Below are 19,166 nucleotides of genomic sequence, written 5' to 3' on the forward strand. Positions count from 1 at the left end.
AGAGGTGATTTTCACGCATCACTTGTGCGTTGCGTGAAAATCGCAGCATGCTCCTCTTTGTCCGTTTTCCACGCAACGCAGGCCCTATAGAAGTGAATGGGGCTGCGTGTAAATCGCAAGCATCCGCAAGCAAGTGCGGATGCGGTGCGATTTTCACGCACGGTTGCTAGGAGACGATCGGGATGGGGACCCGATCTTTATTATTTTCCCTTATAACATGGTTATAAGGGAAAATAATAGCATTCTTAATACAGAATGCTTAGTACAATAGGGCTGGAGGGGTTAAAAAAAAATAATAATAATTTAACTCACCTTAATCCACTTGCTCGCGCAGCCCGGCTTCTCTTCTGTCTTCATCTTTGCTGTGCACAGGAAAAGGACCTGTGGTGACGTCACTGCGCTCATCACATGGCCCGTCACATGATCCATCACCATGGTGATGGATCATGTGATGGGCCATGTGAGGAGCACAGTGACGTCATCAAAGGTCCTTTTCCTCAAAGAAGAAGACACAAGAGATGCCGGCTGCACGAGCAAGTGGATTAAGGTGAGTTAAATTATTTTTTATTTTTCTTTAACCCCTCCAGCCCTATTGTACTAAGCATTCTGTATTAAGAATGCTATTATTTTCCCTTATAACCATGTTATAAGGGAAAATAATAAAATCTACACAACACTAACCCAAACCCGAACTTCTGTGAAGAAGTCCAAGTTCGGGTCTGGGTACCAAACATGGCGATTTTTCTCACGCGCATGCAAAACGCATTACAATGTTTTGCCCTCGCGTGGAAAAATCGTGCATTTTCCCGCAACGCACCCGCATCTTATCTGGGCCTAAAAACATGACGCCCGTGTGAAAGAGGCCTTACATGGTGACTTTAGCCTGTTTCTCTCCTCCATGAACTTGCTTTCCTCCTCACTCACTAACTACTTCACTTCAACTAACTTTATTAACACACCCCAAGCTATATATATTATGTGGTGCCAGCACCACCTAGGGGCGAATGGGTGGAATGACAATGCCAAACTGATAATGTGAAATACCATACATTAGATAAATTCATAACTAAGCAGATGTTTAAAGTGTCCCATTTACACACATATGTGGAACGCTTCAGATGTTAAAGGTTTTCTTGCCAGTTACTGTATTGTACACAACATATATCATTGCGCGATTATCTGCTATAAACTACTCTTATCCAGTGACTGATCCCCTCCAAATATCTGTCCCTGAGTCTACAATACTACTGTGAAATGTCTTAGTTTTTGGAGCACTGGGTAATACTGTAACTAAGATGGCCGTTATTACAGCTATTGCAGAGGCAGTCAGGCTCCTGAATGACTATGCTGTCCAATTATACAGTGATACATGATACATCCTGCACTACTTCAGGAGTGTGGGAGAGCTAGGTGACAACCTGTGTGTGCTCTAATGGCAGCTAATATAGTTGCTACTACTTGCCCATGCTCCTTAAAGGCCCATTGCCCTGTTTTGTACTAACATACTGATATTTACTGGGTTTGGCTGACATTTTGCAGGAGAGTGGGTCACTGTTTCCCCCACTCCATTGCTGTGTCTGCAGTAAATCGCTTTTTGGCGCCATCCATGTAAAAGCAGAATAGTGCTGCACTTCTGGATGTGACTGGAGTATAAGACATGAGGTAATGGCAGAATAGTGCTGCACTTCTGGATGTGACTGGAGTAAAAGACATGATGTAACAGAAGAATAGTGGCTGCAGATCTGGATGTGACTGGAGTATAGGACATAATGTAACAGCAGAATAGTGCTGCACTTCTGGATGTGACTGGTGTATAAGACATGAGGTAACAACAAAATAGTGGCTGCAGATCTGGATGTGACTGGATTATAAGACATAAGGTTACAGAAGAATAGTGCTGCACTTCTGGATGTGACTGGAGTATAAGAAATGATGTAACAGCAGAATAGTGCTGCACTTCTGGATGAGGTAATGCACTTGATGCACTGGATGAGGTAATAGTGCTGCACTTCTGGATGTGACTTGATGCACTGAATGCACTGGATGAGGTAATAGTGCTGCACTTCTGGATGTGACTGGTGTATAAGACATGAGGTAACAACAAAATAGTGGCTGCAGATCTGGATGTGACTGGATTATAAGACATAAGGTTACAGAAGAATAGTGCTGCTCTTTTGGATGTGACTCGAGCATAGGACATGAGGTAATGGCAGAATAGTGCTGCACTTCTGGATGTGACTGGAGTATAAGACATGATATAACAGCAGAATAGTGCTGCACTTCTGGATGTGACTGGAGTATAAGACATGATATAACAGCGGCTGCTGTGTTCCGCTGTTCCCCTGCTTACCACCGTGGTCCTGGGCGCTGTGTTCAGCGGTGATCTTCTGCCAGTGCTTCGCATTCACTGATGCAGTCCTGGGCTCTGTCTGTGTAGGTGCTGTTGTTCTGGGATCCACTCCACAGTTTTCTCTCTGCCCTGGCCACAGCATGTTTGCTGCTTGATTCCTGAAGCACTTCCTTAATGGATATCTGTCACATTTAGACCCTAATTTCAATTTTCATATATGTAGTTACTAATAACATGATATTTCAGAATCAGTTACTATTAGACTGACTTACCCCATATTTATTGAGATTCAGCCCTTAGCAACCAGTCTGCATAAAACTGCAATTTCACTATTCAGTTAAGATGGCCGCCACTGCCCTTACCCTGAGGCTAATCCCGCCTGCCCTCACTAGCCAGTAACAATAGCCCCCCAAAAGTGTCAGTAACCAGGGCCCTCCCCCCTAAAGGGTTAATCTCCTGCAGCACAAAGGGGTCCTCTTACCACATGTTGCTTTCATTTATACACTGAGCAGATGGCAGATCTCCCTTCCCTGTTGTGCGCTGCTCCAACTCTGCATTCTCCAGCTCTGCTGAGTGAGGGAGCGTCTGCCAAGCGCAGGGACAGGGAGAAGTGCACACAGCCCAGGCACTGTTATCAGCTGCTGGGGAGAACCTGGCTTTAATCATTTACTTACAGTCCCTGGCTGTCAGTAATGTGACCCTGCACGCTGCGTGCTCCGTCTATCCGACCATGCCTAGCAACCCTATTTTAAGCACAGGTAAAAGTAGGCAGTACAGGGAACAAAAATGTGGAATTAAGGGGTAATTGAATACACCGTGAAAAGTTGAAAAAGGGCCACCAGGGTGAATCACCACAATCAAATACTCAAAAAAAAAAAAATCCTTTAAGGGCTGGCGTGCGTCACTTCCTGTGCTTTATGGGTTAGGTCATGTGACCTCGCTGACCAATCCTAGCCCTCCTGCACATATAGAAGTGTCTCAGCCTCCTTCCCAGATGCCTGAGTGTCAAGGTCCTTGTGTCCTGCTAAGGTTCCTGATATCTGCTTGTGTTGCTGACTCGTACTTGTATTCCTGGACTCTGCAACCTGTTTGATCCCTGCCTGCCTGCCTTGACTCTCCTGTTGCCGACCTAGATTCTCTGACCAGTACCTGTGCCGCCTGCCCTGACCTATTGCCTGTCTGACTTCGCCTCTGCTTCATCCTTCAGTTCTGCACTGTTGCTCCTGGTTACTGTTCCCCTTGGGAAAGTCTATCCCCACCATCAGGGTACTGTGAAGATCAAGGAGTTCACGTACACAAGGCCCTTAGAGGAGGTAGGACACATGGCACAGTGGGTTCACACCCGCTGATTCGTGACAGTACACTGAGGCCAGGGACCCCGCTGGTCACCCCAAGCCTGTCGTTCAGTAATTGTTACATGAAGTAAGGTGTCAGAGTGAACGTCAGGATGTCATGATGAAGTTCATGCCAAATGTTGCTGCTAGTCTCGATGCCATCTCTTCTCCAGCTACTGCAGGGTCGCCAGCCGCTGCTACCCCTGCAATACCCACACCGGTGAATCCTGATTTGTGTACCGCTGGTGTGCAACTGGCTCTGCCATCCCCCAACCTGTTGTGGATTCCTGAACCAGTGCCTGATCCTCTCTGAGTTGCATGGACAGAAGTTTCCCAGTGAGCGGTCCAAGGTTGCCTTCATTGTGTCCCTGCTGTCTGATTAGGCCCTTGTTTGGGCAAATCATATTTGGGAACATGGAGGTCCAGAGACCACTAATCTGCAGTCTTTCCTGGCTACCTTCTGGCTGGTCTTTGAAGAGCCCGGACGCACGTCCTCTGCTGCGTCTAAGACAGGGTTCCTCGTCTGTGGGTCAGTTTCGTACCCTGGCTGCCGAACTTGCATGCAACAATGAGGCTCAACTGGCGGTGTTCTGGGAGGGCCTTTCTGACCAGATTAAGGATGAATTAGCTGGTCGCGACTGTCCGTCTACTCTGAATGACCTCATCACCTTGGCCACAAGGATAGGTATGCGTTTCAGGGAACGTTCTAAGGAGGTCGCATGCACCAGAAGACCACCTCGTTTGGCTTCATCCTTCCAGAGGCCGGTTCTTCCTCTAGTGTTCACCCCATCTGAAGAGCCCATGCAAATAGAGCACCTTCGATTGTCTGACCAGGAATGTTTATGCCGCAAAGCAGAGAATCTGTGTCTGTATTGTGGAGGCAAGTCCCACTTTGATGCGTAATTGTCCACAGAAGCCTGGAAACGCCAATGTCTAGGATCAGTTGGAGAGGTGGTTCTAGACAAGGAGAAGTCCTCTCTGAAACTTTCAGTTCCAGTGACTCTCTCTCACAAGGAAGTCACACTGTCTGTGCCTGCATTCTTGGACTCTGGGTCAGCCGGTAACTTCATTCAGCAACCTCTGGTCCATTGGTACCGGCTCCCTTCCATCCGTCTAGAAAGGCTTCTGTGTGTGGCTTCCGTAAATGGACTGCCACTTCCTGAACCTGTGTTTACTTTTACTATGCCCCTTAAGTTGCAAATAGGGGTTCTGCATTCAGAGATGATCTCCTTCTATGTGCTGCCATCTGTGAATCCGGTTATCCTTGGTCTTCCCTAGCTGCGTCAGCATACTCCAGTTGTGAACTGGCACTCCGTTCAGATTCTGCATTGGGGATCATCCTGTCAGTCCACCTGCTTATCGGAAGTCCGACCTGTTCCTCGCCTACTGTACCTGTAGACCTGCCTGAACTTCTGCAGCAGTATGCCAGTTTTGCGGATGTCTTCAGTAAGAAAGAGGCTGAGACCCTGCCTCTTCATCGTCCATATGATTATCCGATTGACCTTCTGCCTGGTGCACCTCCTCTTCATGGTTGAGTCTACCCACTCTCACTTCCCGAGACCCAAGCGATGTCTGATTACATCAAGGAGAAGCTCGAGAGGGGGTTTATCCGGAAATCTATTTCACCAGCCGGTGCCGGGTTCTTCTTTGTGCAGGAAAAAAAGATGGATCCTTACGGCCCTGTATCGACTATCGAGATCTGAATAAGGTCACAGTCAAGTATCGATACCATCTTCTGCTAATCTCCAAACTCTTTGACAGGATCCGGGGACCTAAGGCCTTGACATTACGTATACAACCTTATCCGCATTCGAAAGGGTGATGAGTGGAAGACTGCTTTCAACACTCGTGATGGACACTACGAGTATCTCGTCATGCCCTTCGGTCTGTGCACTGCTCCCGCAGTATTCCAGGAGTTGGTAAACGATATCTTCCGGGACCTGGTCTATGTCTGCGTGATAGTGTACCTGGACGATATACTGATCTATTCTCCAGATTTGACCACTCACCGGAAGCATGTACGTTTAGTTTTACAGCAGTTGAGAGAGAATCGACTTTATGCCAAACTCGAGAAATGCATCTTTAAAAAATCTACTGTACCGTTCCTCGGATACATCATCTCGGATGCTGGGTTGCAGATGGATCATGAAAAATTGAATGCAGTAATGGACTGCCCCCCCCCCCACAGGGTCTTTGTGCTATACAGAGCTTGGATTTGCTAATTTCTATCATCAGTTCCATCACAAATTTTTCATCTCTTACATCTCCGATGTCCGCTCTTACTAAGAAATCGGTGAATGCCAGACACTGGACTCCTGAGTCAGAGGCCGCCTTCGTCCAATTAAAAGGTCCTTTGCTTCTGCACCTGTTTTGTGTCATCCCGATGTCTCCAGCCAATTCTTTTTAGAAGTGGATGCCTCCTCAATAGGAGCCGGTGCTGTTTTCCTACAGAAAGGTTCCATGGGCAAGATGTTTACATGTGGATTCTCCTCTGAGCTATTCTCACCTGAGAGGAATTACTGTATAGGAGACAGAGAGCTTCTAGCCATAAAACTTGCCTTGGAGGAGTGGCAGTATCTATTGGAGGTGACTCAGCATCAAGTGATAATCTTCACCGACCACAAGAACCTTACCTTACATACGGCCCAATGTCTGAACCCTCGCAAAGCCACATGGGCACTCTTCTTCTCCCGTTTTGATTTTGAGCTTCACTTTCGCCTGGCCGAGAAGAACATCAAGGCGGATGCTCTGTCTTGGTCATTTGACTTCTCCGACCAGCAGGAGGAGCCCAGTACACTGTAGATCCTGCTCGCTTGATTACAGTGGCTCTTGTCCTGCTAAAAGACATCCCTCCCGGAAAGACATTCGTGCCATCTGCCAAGAGAAAACGTATTCTAGCTTGGGGGCACAACTCCAAACTGGCTGGTCACTCAGGGATCCACAAGACCACAGAACTTTTGTCTCGCCACTACTGGTGGCCCACACTGTCTAAGGATGTGCGTGATTATGTGTCTGCCTACACTGTCTGTGCTCAGAATAAAGTCTCCAGGACCAAACCACCTGGGCTGTTGTTACCTCTTCCTGTTCCTGATGCCCCATGGCAACACATTGCCATGGTCTTTGTTACAGATCTGCCCTCTTCTGCCAGATGTACAGCTATCTAGGTGGTTGTGTGTAAGAGGCAGCCCTGAATCAACCAGCAGCATTTCCAGCACTAATATCTATGCAGACTGTCATGTTTCCCTCCGGCCACCAGAGGCCACTATGACTAAACAGGAACCTGAGTTGTGCTGGCCAGAGGCCAGAAAGAGTTAAGAAGTTTTTCCCGGGCTGTTCTGGAAGTTGCTGGGGCATTGCTGCGATAATAGGGAGAGATGGACTGCTGAGAGATAACAGTAAAAGACTGGAGCAGAAGGAGGCTATTATAGCTGAGTTTTCCCTGACAGCTGTGGAGCAGCACACAGAGGACTGTACCGTGTGTTCCAGAGGAGTGGGACCATGTGTCAGAGACCAGTACAAGCTGGATCCTTCCTGCCAGAGCTGAAACTAGGTGAAGAGCTGCATCTGCTGTAACCAGAGAGAGAAAGACAGACAAGCAAGCGACCGCACCTGGAGCCAGACTGCATCTTATTGGATCAAGGAGAATCTGCAGAACTGTGAGTGGTACCGGTGCTTTTCTGTGATAGGTTATAGAGAAACGGACTTTGAGTAGCAGGGGTAGATAGGAGTATATTAGCTGAGTGTAGCCTGGACTCTGATGTGTTTGCTGCGAACACATTTATTCTAACTCTTGTTCTGTGTTCTGTGTAAACCTGGAGAAAAGTATTCTGTGTAAACCTGTTTATACTGTTAATCCGATTTTCCGGCAGTTACATCTGGTTCTTTAGTAAAGCCGGTTTATCTTCAGTCTCCTTGTCTGCTGTACTGTACTTGAATCCTGCTTTGCAGTCTCTCCCTCCTCTGACCGCTACATGTGGCGCTGCGAGCAGGGTACAGTCACAGAGATGGAGGTGGCTGAAAGCAATGTGCATAATGCTAATGTGAGCACCTCAGGCAATGGTGGAACCCCTGGAAGGGCCCTCCCTATTGGCACGTTGTTTAACTTGCTACCCAAATTTGATGGCCAGAACATGTCATTGTCGGACTGGGTGTCAAGATTACAGAGCACTGCTAGGATTTACAATGTCAGCCCAGAACTACAAGTAGAAATCGCTCTAGCGGGTGAGGCCCGACAAAATGTTCTACTACAACCGGAAGCCACGCGCAATACATTGAAAGAGATGCGATTCCTGGAAGAAATATACGGTGAAACGGCCAGCGCAGGGCACCTCAGGGCGAAATTCTTTTACTGAATTCAGCGGGAAGACGAAGGTGTCTCGCAGTATGCAATGGCGCTACAGGAAGTGTTGGCCGAGGTGCAGAAAAAAGAGGCGGACAGAGTAACCGCCATGGGAACTGCAGATCGGATCCTGCGGGAACAATTCATTCTAGGACTCTACAGCACTCCCCTGAAACGGGCCCTGCAGGAACGAGTTAGGGTGGACCCTACACTAACCTTTTGACAAATATTAGCAGAGGCAGTGGCACGGAGCAAAGAAGAAAGTTATGTGTCTGGAGTGATACGGACCCAGACCGTCACCTCCCTCGGGGTTTCAAAGAGCGTAGAGGTCCTAGTCAGAGTAGTACAAGACTTACAGAGCTCTCTGAGAGTCTCCTTGTCTGCTGTACTGTACTTGAATCCTGCTTTGCGGTCTCTCCCTCCTCTGACCGCTACATGTGGACCGCTTCTCCAAGATGGTGCACTTTGTTCCTTTGGCTGGACTGCCCTCGGCTGCTGAACTTTCTAAATTGTTCGTGAGACACATATTCCACTTGCATGGTCTACCTTGGCATATTTTTTCCGATCGCGGAGTCCGGTTTACCTCTAAGTTCTGGAGAGCTCTTTGACGGCTGCACGAAATTGAGCTAGATTTCTCTTCCGGTTATGATCTCCAAACCAATGGATAAGTAGCAGGTCAATAAAATATTAGGGAACTATCTCCGGCATTGTATTTCAGCCCAACACGACAACTGGGTACAATTGCTACCTTGGGCTTAATTCTCCTATAACAACCACTCTAGTGAGTCTACTGGATCCTCTCCATTCTTTGTAGTTTATGGACAACACCCTCATACTCCTCTCCCTGTTCCTACATCTTCTGGGGCACCAGTTGCGGATTCCTCTTGTAGGGATTTTTTTAAGATTTGACGTGATACCAAGGATTGCATCAACAAAGCAGTGATATGCATGAAAGCGAATGCAGACAAGAGAAGAAGAAAACCTCCTCAGTTCTCGTCTGGAGATAAGGTATGGCTCTCCTCTAAAAACATCTGCTTAAGGCCTCATGCACACGACCGGTGTGTGCATCCGTGGCCGTTGTGCCGCTTTCCGTTTTTTTTCGCTGACCCATTGACTTTCAATGGGTCCGTGGAAAAATCGGAAAATGCACCGTTTTGCAGCCGAGACCGTGATCCGTGTATCCTGTCCGTCAAAAAAATATGACCTGTCCTATTTTTTTGACGGACAACGGTTCACGGACCCATTCAAGTCAATGGGTCCGTGAAAGAACACGGATGCACACAAGATTGGCATCCGTGTCCGTGATCCGTGGCCGTAGGTTACTTTTATACAGACGGATCCGAAGATCCATCTGCATAAATGCTTTTTCAGAGCTGAGTTTTCACTTCGTGAAAACTCAGAACCGACAGTATATTCTAACATAGAGGCGTTCCCATGGTGATGGGGACGCTTCAGGTTAGAATATACTAAAAGAACTGTGTACATGACTGCCCCCTGCTGCCTGGCAGGTGCTGCCAGGCAGCAGGGGGCAGCCCCTTCCCCCTGTAGTTAACACATTGGTGGCCAGTGTGGCCGGCCCCCCCCTCCCCTGTAGTTAACTCATTGGTGGCCAGTGCGGCCGCCCCCCCCCCTCCCCTGTAGTTAACTCATTAGTGGCCAGTGGGCCCCCCCCTCCCCTGTAGTTAACTCATTGGTGGCCAGTGCGGCCGGCCCCCCTCCCTCCCCTGTAGTTAACTCGTTGGTGGACAGTGGGCCCCCCCTCCCTCCCCTGTAGTTAACTCGTTGGTGGCCAGTGGGCCCCCCCCCTCCCCTGTAGTTAACTCGTTGGTGGCCAGTGGGCCTTCTCCCCTCCCTCCCCCTCCTAATTAAAATCTCCCCCCTATCATTGGTGGCAGCGGAGAGTACCGATCGGAGTCCCAGTTTAATCGCTGGGGCTCCGATCGGTAACCATGGCAACCAGGACGCTACTGCAGTCCCGGTTGCCATGGTTACTTAGCAATTTGTAGAACCATTATACTTACCTGCGAGCTGCGATGTCTGCGTCCGGCCGGGAGCTCCTCCTACTGGTAAGTGACATGACCTGTCACTTACCAGTAGGAGGAGCTCCCGGCCGGACGCAGACATCGCAGCTCGCAGGTAAGTATAATGGTTCTACAAATTGCTAAGTAACCATGGCAACCGGGACTGCAGTAGCGTCCTGGTTGCCATGGTTACCGATCGGAGCCCCAGCGATTAAACTGGGACTCCGATCGGTACTCTCCGCTGCCACCAATGATAGGGAGAGATTTTAATTAGGAGGGGGAGGGAGGGGAGAAGGCCCACTGGCCTCCAACGAGTTAACTACAGGGGAGGGAGGGGGGGGGCCCACTGGCCATCAACGAGTTAACTACAGGGGAGGGGGGGGGCCGGCCGCACTGGCCACCAATGAGTTAACTACAGGGGAGGGAGGGGGAGGGCCGGCCACACTGGCCACCAATGTGTTAACTACAGGGGGTGGGGGCTGCCCCCTGCTGCCTGGCAGGTAATAGCAGAATAGTGCTGCACTTCTGAAAGTAACTGAAGTAGAAGACGTGATGTGGCAGCAGAATAGTGCTGCACTTCTGAAAGTAACTGAAGTAGAAGACGTGATGTGGCAGCAGAATAGTGCTGCACTTCTGGATGTAACTGGAGTAGAAGACATGATGTAACAGCAGAATAGTGCTGCACTTCTGGATGTGACTGGTGTATAAGACATGATGTAACAGCAGAATAGTGCTGCACTTCTGGATGTGACTGGAGTATAAGACATGAGGTAATGGCAGAATAGTGCTGCACTTCTGGATGTGACTGGAGTATAAGACATGATGTAATGGCAGAATAGTGCTGCACATTTGGATGTGACTGGAGTATAAGACATGATGTAACAGCAGAATAGTGCTGCACTTCTGGATGTAACTGGAGTAGAAAATATAATGTAACAGCAGAACAGTGGCTGCAGATCTGGATGGGACTGGAGTACAAGACATATTCAGTGGGGGATTTCCTGCGTTCGTCAGGTTTCTCTGATATTTTCCAGTAATAGTGATCCCCCTGTTGTTCCAGCGTTTTTCTGGGAATTATGTAGCGGTATTATCATGGCGTGTCTCACCAAGGACGGACACTGTAGATGTGAAGTATAACGCACACAAAGTTTCTGACAGACAGGATAAAGTGGTAGCGGGCACATCGGCTCACAGCTTGCTCTTTCCTTGTGATGATGAATTTTCTCCATCTTGTCTTTTATCTGGAGTTCAGTCAGAACTTCCTTTGCAGAGATGAAGGCGCCTCGCAATACCCTGGGGCCGTGCTGTTCTTGACAGACCGAAATAAGACATCGCCAATGCATAAGAATAGCGGCCTTGTATCTTTGCTCCGAATATTATCACCTTCACAATCTACAAATACATTAGAGCTAAAGTCCGTAGTGCAGAAGGTCTCCCTGCAGTCCTCAGTACATGTGCAGTCCTACACAAGGATAACACCATGAGCTGAGCAAGGAAACAGCCTCAGCTCTGCTGTATCTGTATGCTGAACGACATAGCCACCTTTCACTGCAGCTTTCCCTGTCTGGTTGAGCTGGACACAAAAAGGGCTGCATTATACAGACCCTAAGGGTGTGCGACCTGGCGGTCTTTACCTCTATCTTTCTACTGCACTCTCTGTTCCTCTCTCCTGTACTCCCCCTCTCCTCCTCCCTCCCTCTCTGTATCTTTCTGTCTGTGTGAACTCATAAGATTATTTCTCTGCAGGAAGCTCTGAAGCTTGGACTCAATGACATTGACAGGTTTTTTGAAGAAGTTGGAGTTTGTCGCCTTCCCCTGGACCCTGGAATTGTTGTGAAAGGAATTGACCGAGATGTAAGAACAGAAGTGACTGTGGGGAGGGGGACATGATAGGAGTATTTGTGCACAGTGACTGTACCACCAGTGAGTACAGCTCTTGGGTATAATACGAGATGTAATTCAGTGTTAGTACAGGATAAGTATGTGCACAGTGACTTCACCAGCAGAATATTGAGTGCAGCTTTGGAGTTTCATACAGGATGCAAGTCAGGATCAGTACAGGATAAGTAATGTATGCAAACAGTGGCTCCACTTGTAGAAGAGTGAGCACAGCTCTGGAGTGTAATACAGGATTAGTACATGATAAGTATGTGAATGGTGACTCCACCAGCAGAATAGTGAGAACAGCTCTGGGGTGTAATACAGGATGTAACTCAGGATTAGAAAAAGATAAGTAATGTAATGTAGGCACAGAGTGACACCACCAGTAGAATAGTGAGTGTAGCTGTGGTGTACAGTATAATACAGGATGTAACTCATGATCAGTACAGGATAAGTAAGGCTACTTTCACATTAGCGGCAACTTTCTCCAGCAGGCTGTTCCAACAGTCTGCCGGATCTGTGCTGCCGCTAGTGCACGCGTGCCACTGGAATTCCACTCCGGCCCCATTCGATACTACCACATGTCTTAGTTCTATTCCGGCCGCCTCTCGGCATGCTTGCCGGCTGCGGTCGGACCTCCGGCCTTCCCCCATTATAGTGAATGGGGCCAGAGCGGACTTCCAGCGGCACGCGTGCACTAGCGGCAGCACGGATTTGGCAGGCTATTCACCCGCCGGAACAGCCTGCCGGAGAAGGCTACCGCTAATGTCAAAGTAGCCATATGTAATGTATGTACACCGTGACTCCACCAGCAAAATAGTAAGTGCAGCTCTGGAGTATAATACAGGTTGTAACTCAGGATCAGTGCAGAATAAGTAATGTATGTACACAGTGACTCCACCAGCAGAACAGTGAGTACAGCTCTGGAGTATAATACAAGATGTAACTCAGGATCATTAGAGAATAAGTAATGTAATGTATGTACACAGTGACTCCACCAGCAGAAAATTGAGTACAGCTCTGGGGTATAATACAGGATGTAACTTAGGATCAGTACAGGATAAGTAATGTATGTACACAGTGACTCCACCAGCAGAATAGTGAATGCAGTTCTGGAGTGTAATACAAGATGTAACTCAGGATAAGTAATGCAATGTTTGTACACAGTGACTCCACCAGCAGAATAGTGAGTGCAGCTCTGGAGTATATTACATGTACAGTGCATTATGAGGACTTAGATGTGGAGATGAGTGGTTGTTTGGCTTCTCTAGTGTCACAATATTTCTCAGAGAATAATAGGACTGGACAGGATGTTTGCTGGAACAGTATTTCTACTAAGTTGTAATTTTTGCTTCCATTTTAGTTGTGCTCTTTCTTCAAATCCAATGCCAAACCTCTGAAAATCTCCTTCATCAACGCTGATCAGCAGGGGCCGAACATTCACATCATGTTTAAGGTGTGCGGCGATAATGCTGTCTCGGAATATTTATTCACAGCGATGAGACTTGTCTCTTATCCCTCATTTATCGCCTGCATTGTGTGTTACTTATACAGTAACTGTATTCACTGCTGTGTTTTGTGTTCTTCATATGACCTTCCTGAATAGATTGTCAAAACTGCAGACTAGACTGACACATAGGCAAGGGCAGCTAGGAAGACGCCATGCACACGACTCTATCCGTTTTTGAGGTCTACAAATCATGGATTCGCAAAACATTAATGCCTGCCGTGTGCTTCCTGCATTTTATACAAATGCCCAAGAAGGACCCTATCTGGGTTTAGGTGTATTCAACAGCACTCACAAAACAGCCTAAGTAGGCCAACTACCCAGCTTGCCCTAGATATATTTGCTATGTTAAAATGTAACTTTTATTAGCTTATAGGGAACCGGTCATCAACTTTATGCAGCCCGTACTAACGGCAGTATAAAGTAGAGACAGGGGAGTTGATTTCAGTGGTCTGTCATTTATAAGTTAAAAGTAAGTGATTGCCAAGAACCGACATCACAATCATTGCAGACTGGGCCTGGAAAAGAGTCACGGCCACCTGAGAAGAGTCATGGTTAATCATGAATTCCTGCTCTCCCTGCCCACCTGCACATATCAGTTTACTGCTGTATATAATATAAATCTGTACACACTGCATCTATTATACCTTGTACCTCACATATCAGTACACCGCTGTATATACTATATACCTGTCACGGATGAAGTTAGAAGATAGCTGGAACATATAAAAAAAACGAGCGACTGTCTTGATCCCAAACTAAGGAGCTTATAGGTGAGCCCGATAAAACCCTGGAGCTCTCCCTGACTGCTATGCACATGCAAGGGTCTGTATGGTAGACGATTGCATGCCCGCGTACCTAATACTGTGTGACACCTGAAAACCCTATAATAGTGAGGGGACATGACCACCTGCTTCCTGCACTTAATACGGACGGAGTCAGGGTCACCTAGAATCAAGCCAGCAAGGAAACATAATAAAGTAAAAGACTTATCTGAACAAACAGCAGAAGCAGCCTCTAGCAGTGAACACCTCATCCAGGAAGTAGCATAAACCGCAAAGTGAGGCAGTATGGGAGGGTTTATAAAGGAAGACGATTAGTCGAAATAAATGACACCTGGCAGAAGGAAAGGAGATGAGAAAGTGAAACCAAAACAAAGAACATCATACAAGAGGTAGAGAAGAACGTCTGCCAGAGCTTCTCACAGAACTGGCGGTGACAATACCTGTACACACTGCATCTATTATACCTCGTACCTCACATATCAGTATACCGCTGTATATACTATATATCTGTACACACTGCATCTAATATACCTTGTTCCTCACATATCAGTACACTGCTGTATATACTATATACCTGTACACACTGCATCTATTATACCTTGTACCTCACATATCAGTACACCACTGTATATACTATATACCTGTACACACTGCATCTATTATACCTTGTACCTCACATATTAGTACACTGCTGTATATACTATATACCTGTACACACTACATCTATTATACCTCGTACCTCACATATCAGTAAACTGCTGTATATACTATATATCTATACACACTGCATATATTATACCTTGTACTTCACATATCAGTGCTTTGCTGTATATACTATATATCTATACACACTGCATCTATTATACCTTGTACCTCACATATCAGTACACTGTTGTATATACTATATATCTATACACACTGCATATATTATACCTTGTACCTCACATATCAGTACACTGCTGTATATACTATATATCTATACACACTGCATCTATTATACCTTGTACCTCACATAAAAGTACACTGCTGTATATACTATATACAGTCAGGTCCATAAATATTGGGACATCAACACAATTCTAAAAATTTTGGCTCTATACACTACCACAATGGATTTGAAATGAAACAAACAAGATGTGCTTTAACTGCAGACTGTCAGCTTTAATTTGAGGGTATTTACATCCAAATCAGGTGAACGGTGTAGGAATTACAACAGTTTGCATATGTCCCACTTGTTAAGGAAACAAAAGTAATGGGACAATTGGCTTCTCAGCTGTTCCATGGCCAGGTGTGTGTTATTCCCTCTCCCAATTACAATGAGCAGATAAAAGGTACAGAGTTCATTTCAAGTGTGCTATTTTCATTTGGAATCTGTTGCTGTCAACTCTCAAGATGAGATCCAAAGAGCTGTCACTATCAGTGAAGCAAGCCATCATTAGGCTGAAAAAACAAAACAAACCCATCAGAGAGATAGCAAAAACATTAGGCGTGGCCAAAACTACTGTTTGGAACATTCTTAAAAAGAAGGAACTCAGTGAGCTCAGCAACACCAAAAGACCCGGAACACCACGGAAAACAACTGTGGTGGATGACCAAAGAATTCTTTCCTTGGTGAAGAAAACACCCTTCACAACAGTTGGCCAGATCAAGAACACTCTCCAGGAGGTAGGTGTATGTGTGTCAAAGTCAACAATCAAGAGAAGACTTCACCAGAGTGAATACAGAGGGTTCACCACAAGATGTAAACCATTGGTGAGCCTCAAAAACAGGAAGGCCAGATTAGAGTTTGCCAAACGACATCTAAAAAAGCCTTCACAGTTCTGGAACAACATCCTATGGACAGATGAGACCAAGATCAACTTGTACCAGAGTGATGGGAAGAGAAGAGTATGGAGAAGGAAAGGAACTGCTCATGATCCTAAGCATACCACCTCATCAGTGAAGCATGGTGGTGGTAGTGTCATGACGTGGGCATGTATGGCTGCCAATGGAACTGGTTCTCTTGTATTTATTGAAAATGTGACTGCTGACAAAAGCAGCAGGATGAATTCTGAAGTGTTTCGGGCAATATTATCTGTTCATATTCAGCCAAATGCTTCAGAACTCATTGGACGGCGCTTCACAGTGCAGATGGACAATGACCCAAAGCATACTGCAAAAGCAACCAAAGAGTTTTTTAAGGGAAAGAAGTGGAATGTTATGCAATGGCCAAGTCAATCACCTGACCTGAATCCGATTGAGCATGCATTTCACTTGCTGAAGACAAAACTGAAGGGAAAATGCCCCAAGGACAAGCAGGAACTGAAGACCGTTACAGTAGAGGCCTGGCAGAGCATCACCAGGGATGAAACCCAGCGTCTGCTGATGTCTATGCGTTCCAGACTTCAGGCTGTAATTGACTGTAAAGGAATTGCAACCAAGTATTAAAAAGTTAAAGTTTGATTTATGATTATTATTATGTCCCATTACTTTTGGACCCTTAACAAGTGGGAGGCACATATGCAAACTGTTGTAATTCCTACACGTTCACCTGATTTGGATGTAAATACCTTCAAATTAAAGCTGACAGTCTGCAGTTAAAGCACATCTTGTTCGTTTCATTTCAAATCCATTGTGGTGGTGTATAGAGCCAAAAATGTTAGAATTGTGTCGATGTCCCAATATTTATGGACCTGACTGTATCTGTGCATATTGCATCTATAATACTGTGTAATATATGCAGTGTGTGTATATGTATATATCATATATATACAGAGCAGTGTATTGCTGTGAGACATACAAGGTATAATAGATGCAGTGTTTACAGAAGTATGTGGTCAGTTATACATTATGGTCACTGTGTGTGAGGTACATGAGGTAGTGGTCATTGTAACTGTCTGAAGTATTATAGCAATAAGTAAAAATAGGGCATGGGGGGGGGGGGGTAAAAGGACCTCCTCTTACCACTCCATTCCAGTCTGTATGGATCAATGCAGAGCTGATTGTGAACTTTTAATACTTGCTGTTACGGGTTGAAGGACCTGTGATGATGTCATCACAGGTCCTGGCAGATGTTCCTTTCAAACCTAGGTATTACACCATTTTAGGTGCAGTTCCTGGCAGATGCATTGTTCTAACCTGGGAACTACACTTTACACTGTGCAGTTCCCTTACAGGACCTGTGATGACATCATCAAAGGCCTTTAGCTTTAGAAAGATAGACAGGAGCAATTAGGGGGCAGGGCCTCTGCTCCACTGCAGGCCCCTCTTCCTCACGTGTCCCATAGCAGCTGTGTGGTCTGCCTATATGGTAGGTAGGCCACTGACCATGACTCTTCTCTGATAGATTTGACTCTTTTCTAGGCCTGTGCTGCAATGATTATCATGCTGGTTCTCAGGAACCACTTACTTTTAGCTCATGAGTGACACACCGCTGAAATCAGCATTTCTGTCACTACTTTATGCTGCCCACAGTAAGGTAAGCATAAAGTTGATGACAGGTTCCTTTTATTATTAAAACTAAAAAAAGTGAGCTAACCAAAAAGATAATAAAAATAGCTGTTGTCTGTGTCCCAAACTCGCTTGTTTTTCAATTGTGAGTGATCTTATGGTTGTAGGGATGTGCACACTCCCTGCACTACCACTTAAAGGGTTTCTACCACCAGAAATACTGTTATGTAGCTGACTGACATTAGCGATGCGCTAATGTCAGCACTACATAACAGTATGTTTCTAACATTAGTCCCTGCAGCCGTTTTTGTTAAAAAAAAGCACTTTTATTATATGCTAATGAGCCTCTAGGTGCTATGTGGGCGTAAAATCAGCACCTAGAGGCTCCGTCCACTCACCCATTATGCCGCCCAGGTCCAGTGTTGTGCCCGCCCAGCTCCTCTTGATTGATGGCACGGTCCGCCGCATCGCTGCCGAAATCCCGCGCCTGCGCCGTTCACTTCTGTCTTCGGCGCAGGCGCAGTGAGTGAAGGCCGCTCTCCTGATGCCGGCTTCCTCACTGTGACGTAGTCGGCGCAGGCGCAGTGAGGAATCCGGCACCAGGATCGCATCATTCACTCACTGCGCCTGCGCCGAAGACAGAAGTGAACGGCGCAGGCGCGGGATTTCGGCAGCGATGCGGTGGACCGTGCCATCAATCAAGAGGAGCGGGGCGGGCAGAACAGGGGACCTGGGCCTGATAAAGGGTGAGTAGACGGAGCCTCTAGGTGCTGATTTTACGCCCACATAGCACCTAGAGGCTCATTAGCATATAATAAAAGTGCTTTTTTAACAAAAACAGCTGCAGGGACTAATGTTAGAAACATACTGCTATGTAGTGCTGACATTAGCGCATCGCTAATGTCAGTCAGCTACATAACAGTATTTCTGGTGGTAGAAACCCTTTAAAGGGGTTATTCAATGACTAATATAAAAAATCTAAATCAGACATCATATGGTACATGACAACCTCTTTTTAACAAAGCTAGAATCAGCCTTGCATCGTACATGGATCCGGAGATCTCCCCATTCACTGCTCTGCTAGATTTATATCAAGCTGAAAGCACAAGGAGAGTGTCTTTTCTGCCGCAGCTAAGGGGGCGTGTCCATGTTCTCCCTATCACAGCTCAGGAGACAGTTGAAGGATGAAACTGAGCATGTGCGGCCATCTCAGTGAGCAGGTCTTAGAAATAAGAGAAAAACAAACAGCAGGTGGCGCCATACAGATACATTTTATTGAATAACTCAGTGGCTATGCTAAATCTTTAATTGCATGCAATTACAGAAGTATTCAGATTCAGGTGCTGGTTTCAAAACTGTACAATATTGTTCATGGGACAACCCCTTTAAGTGATACTAACAACTCAACTTATGGCCAGTTGATTCACTTAGTATAATCATTACTAGTGCATGATGCTAGAACGAGGACAACAGATTCCTAAAAGCAGTTTTAGGTTTTAGGAATCTGTTGACTGTTGTCC

General features: G+C 46.4%; 1 protein-coding gene across 5 annotated transcripts in view; it reads left to right on the forward strand.

Annotated features, from left to right (window-relative positions):
• The window catches only part of PIK3C2G (phosphatidylinositol-4-phosphate 3-kinase catalytic subunit type 2 gamma), a 145,320-nt gene that overhangs the window by 95,713 nt on the left and 30,441 nt on the right, over positions 1 to 19,166 (forward strand). For all 5 annotated transcript variants that reach the window (XM_040435314.1, XM_040435305.1, XM_040435298.1 and 2 more), the window contains 2 exons: positions 11,791 to 11,898; positions 13,289 to 13,381. In XM_040435314.1, coding sequence (XP_040291248.1) covers positions 11,791 to 11,898; positions 13,289 to 13,381 — 201 coding nt within the window. The remainder of the gene's footprint in view (positions 1 to 11,790; positions 11,899 to 13,288; positions 13,382 to 19,166) is intronic.

Source organism: Bufo bufo, chromosome 1 (assembly GCF_905171765.1).
Source record: "Bufo bufo chromosome 1, aBufBuf1.1, whole genome shotgun sequence".
NCBI lineage: Eukaryota > Metazoa > Chordata > Amphibia > Anura > Bufonidae > Bufo > Bufo bufo.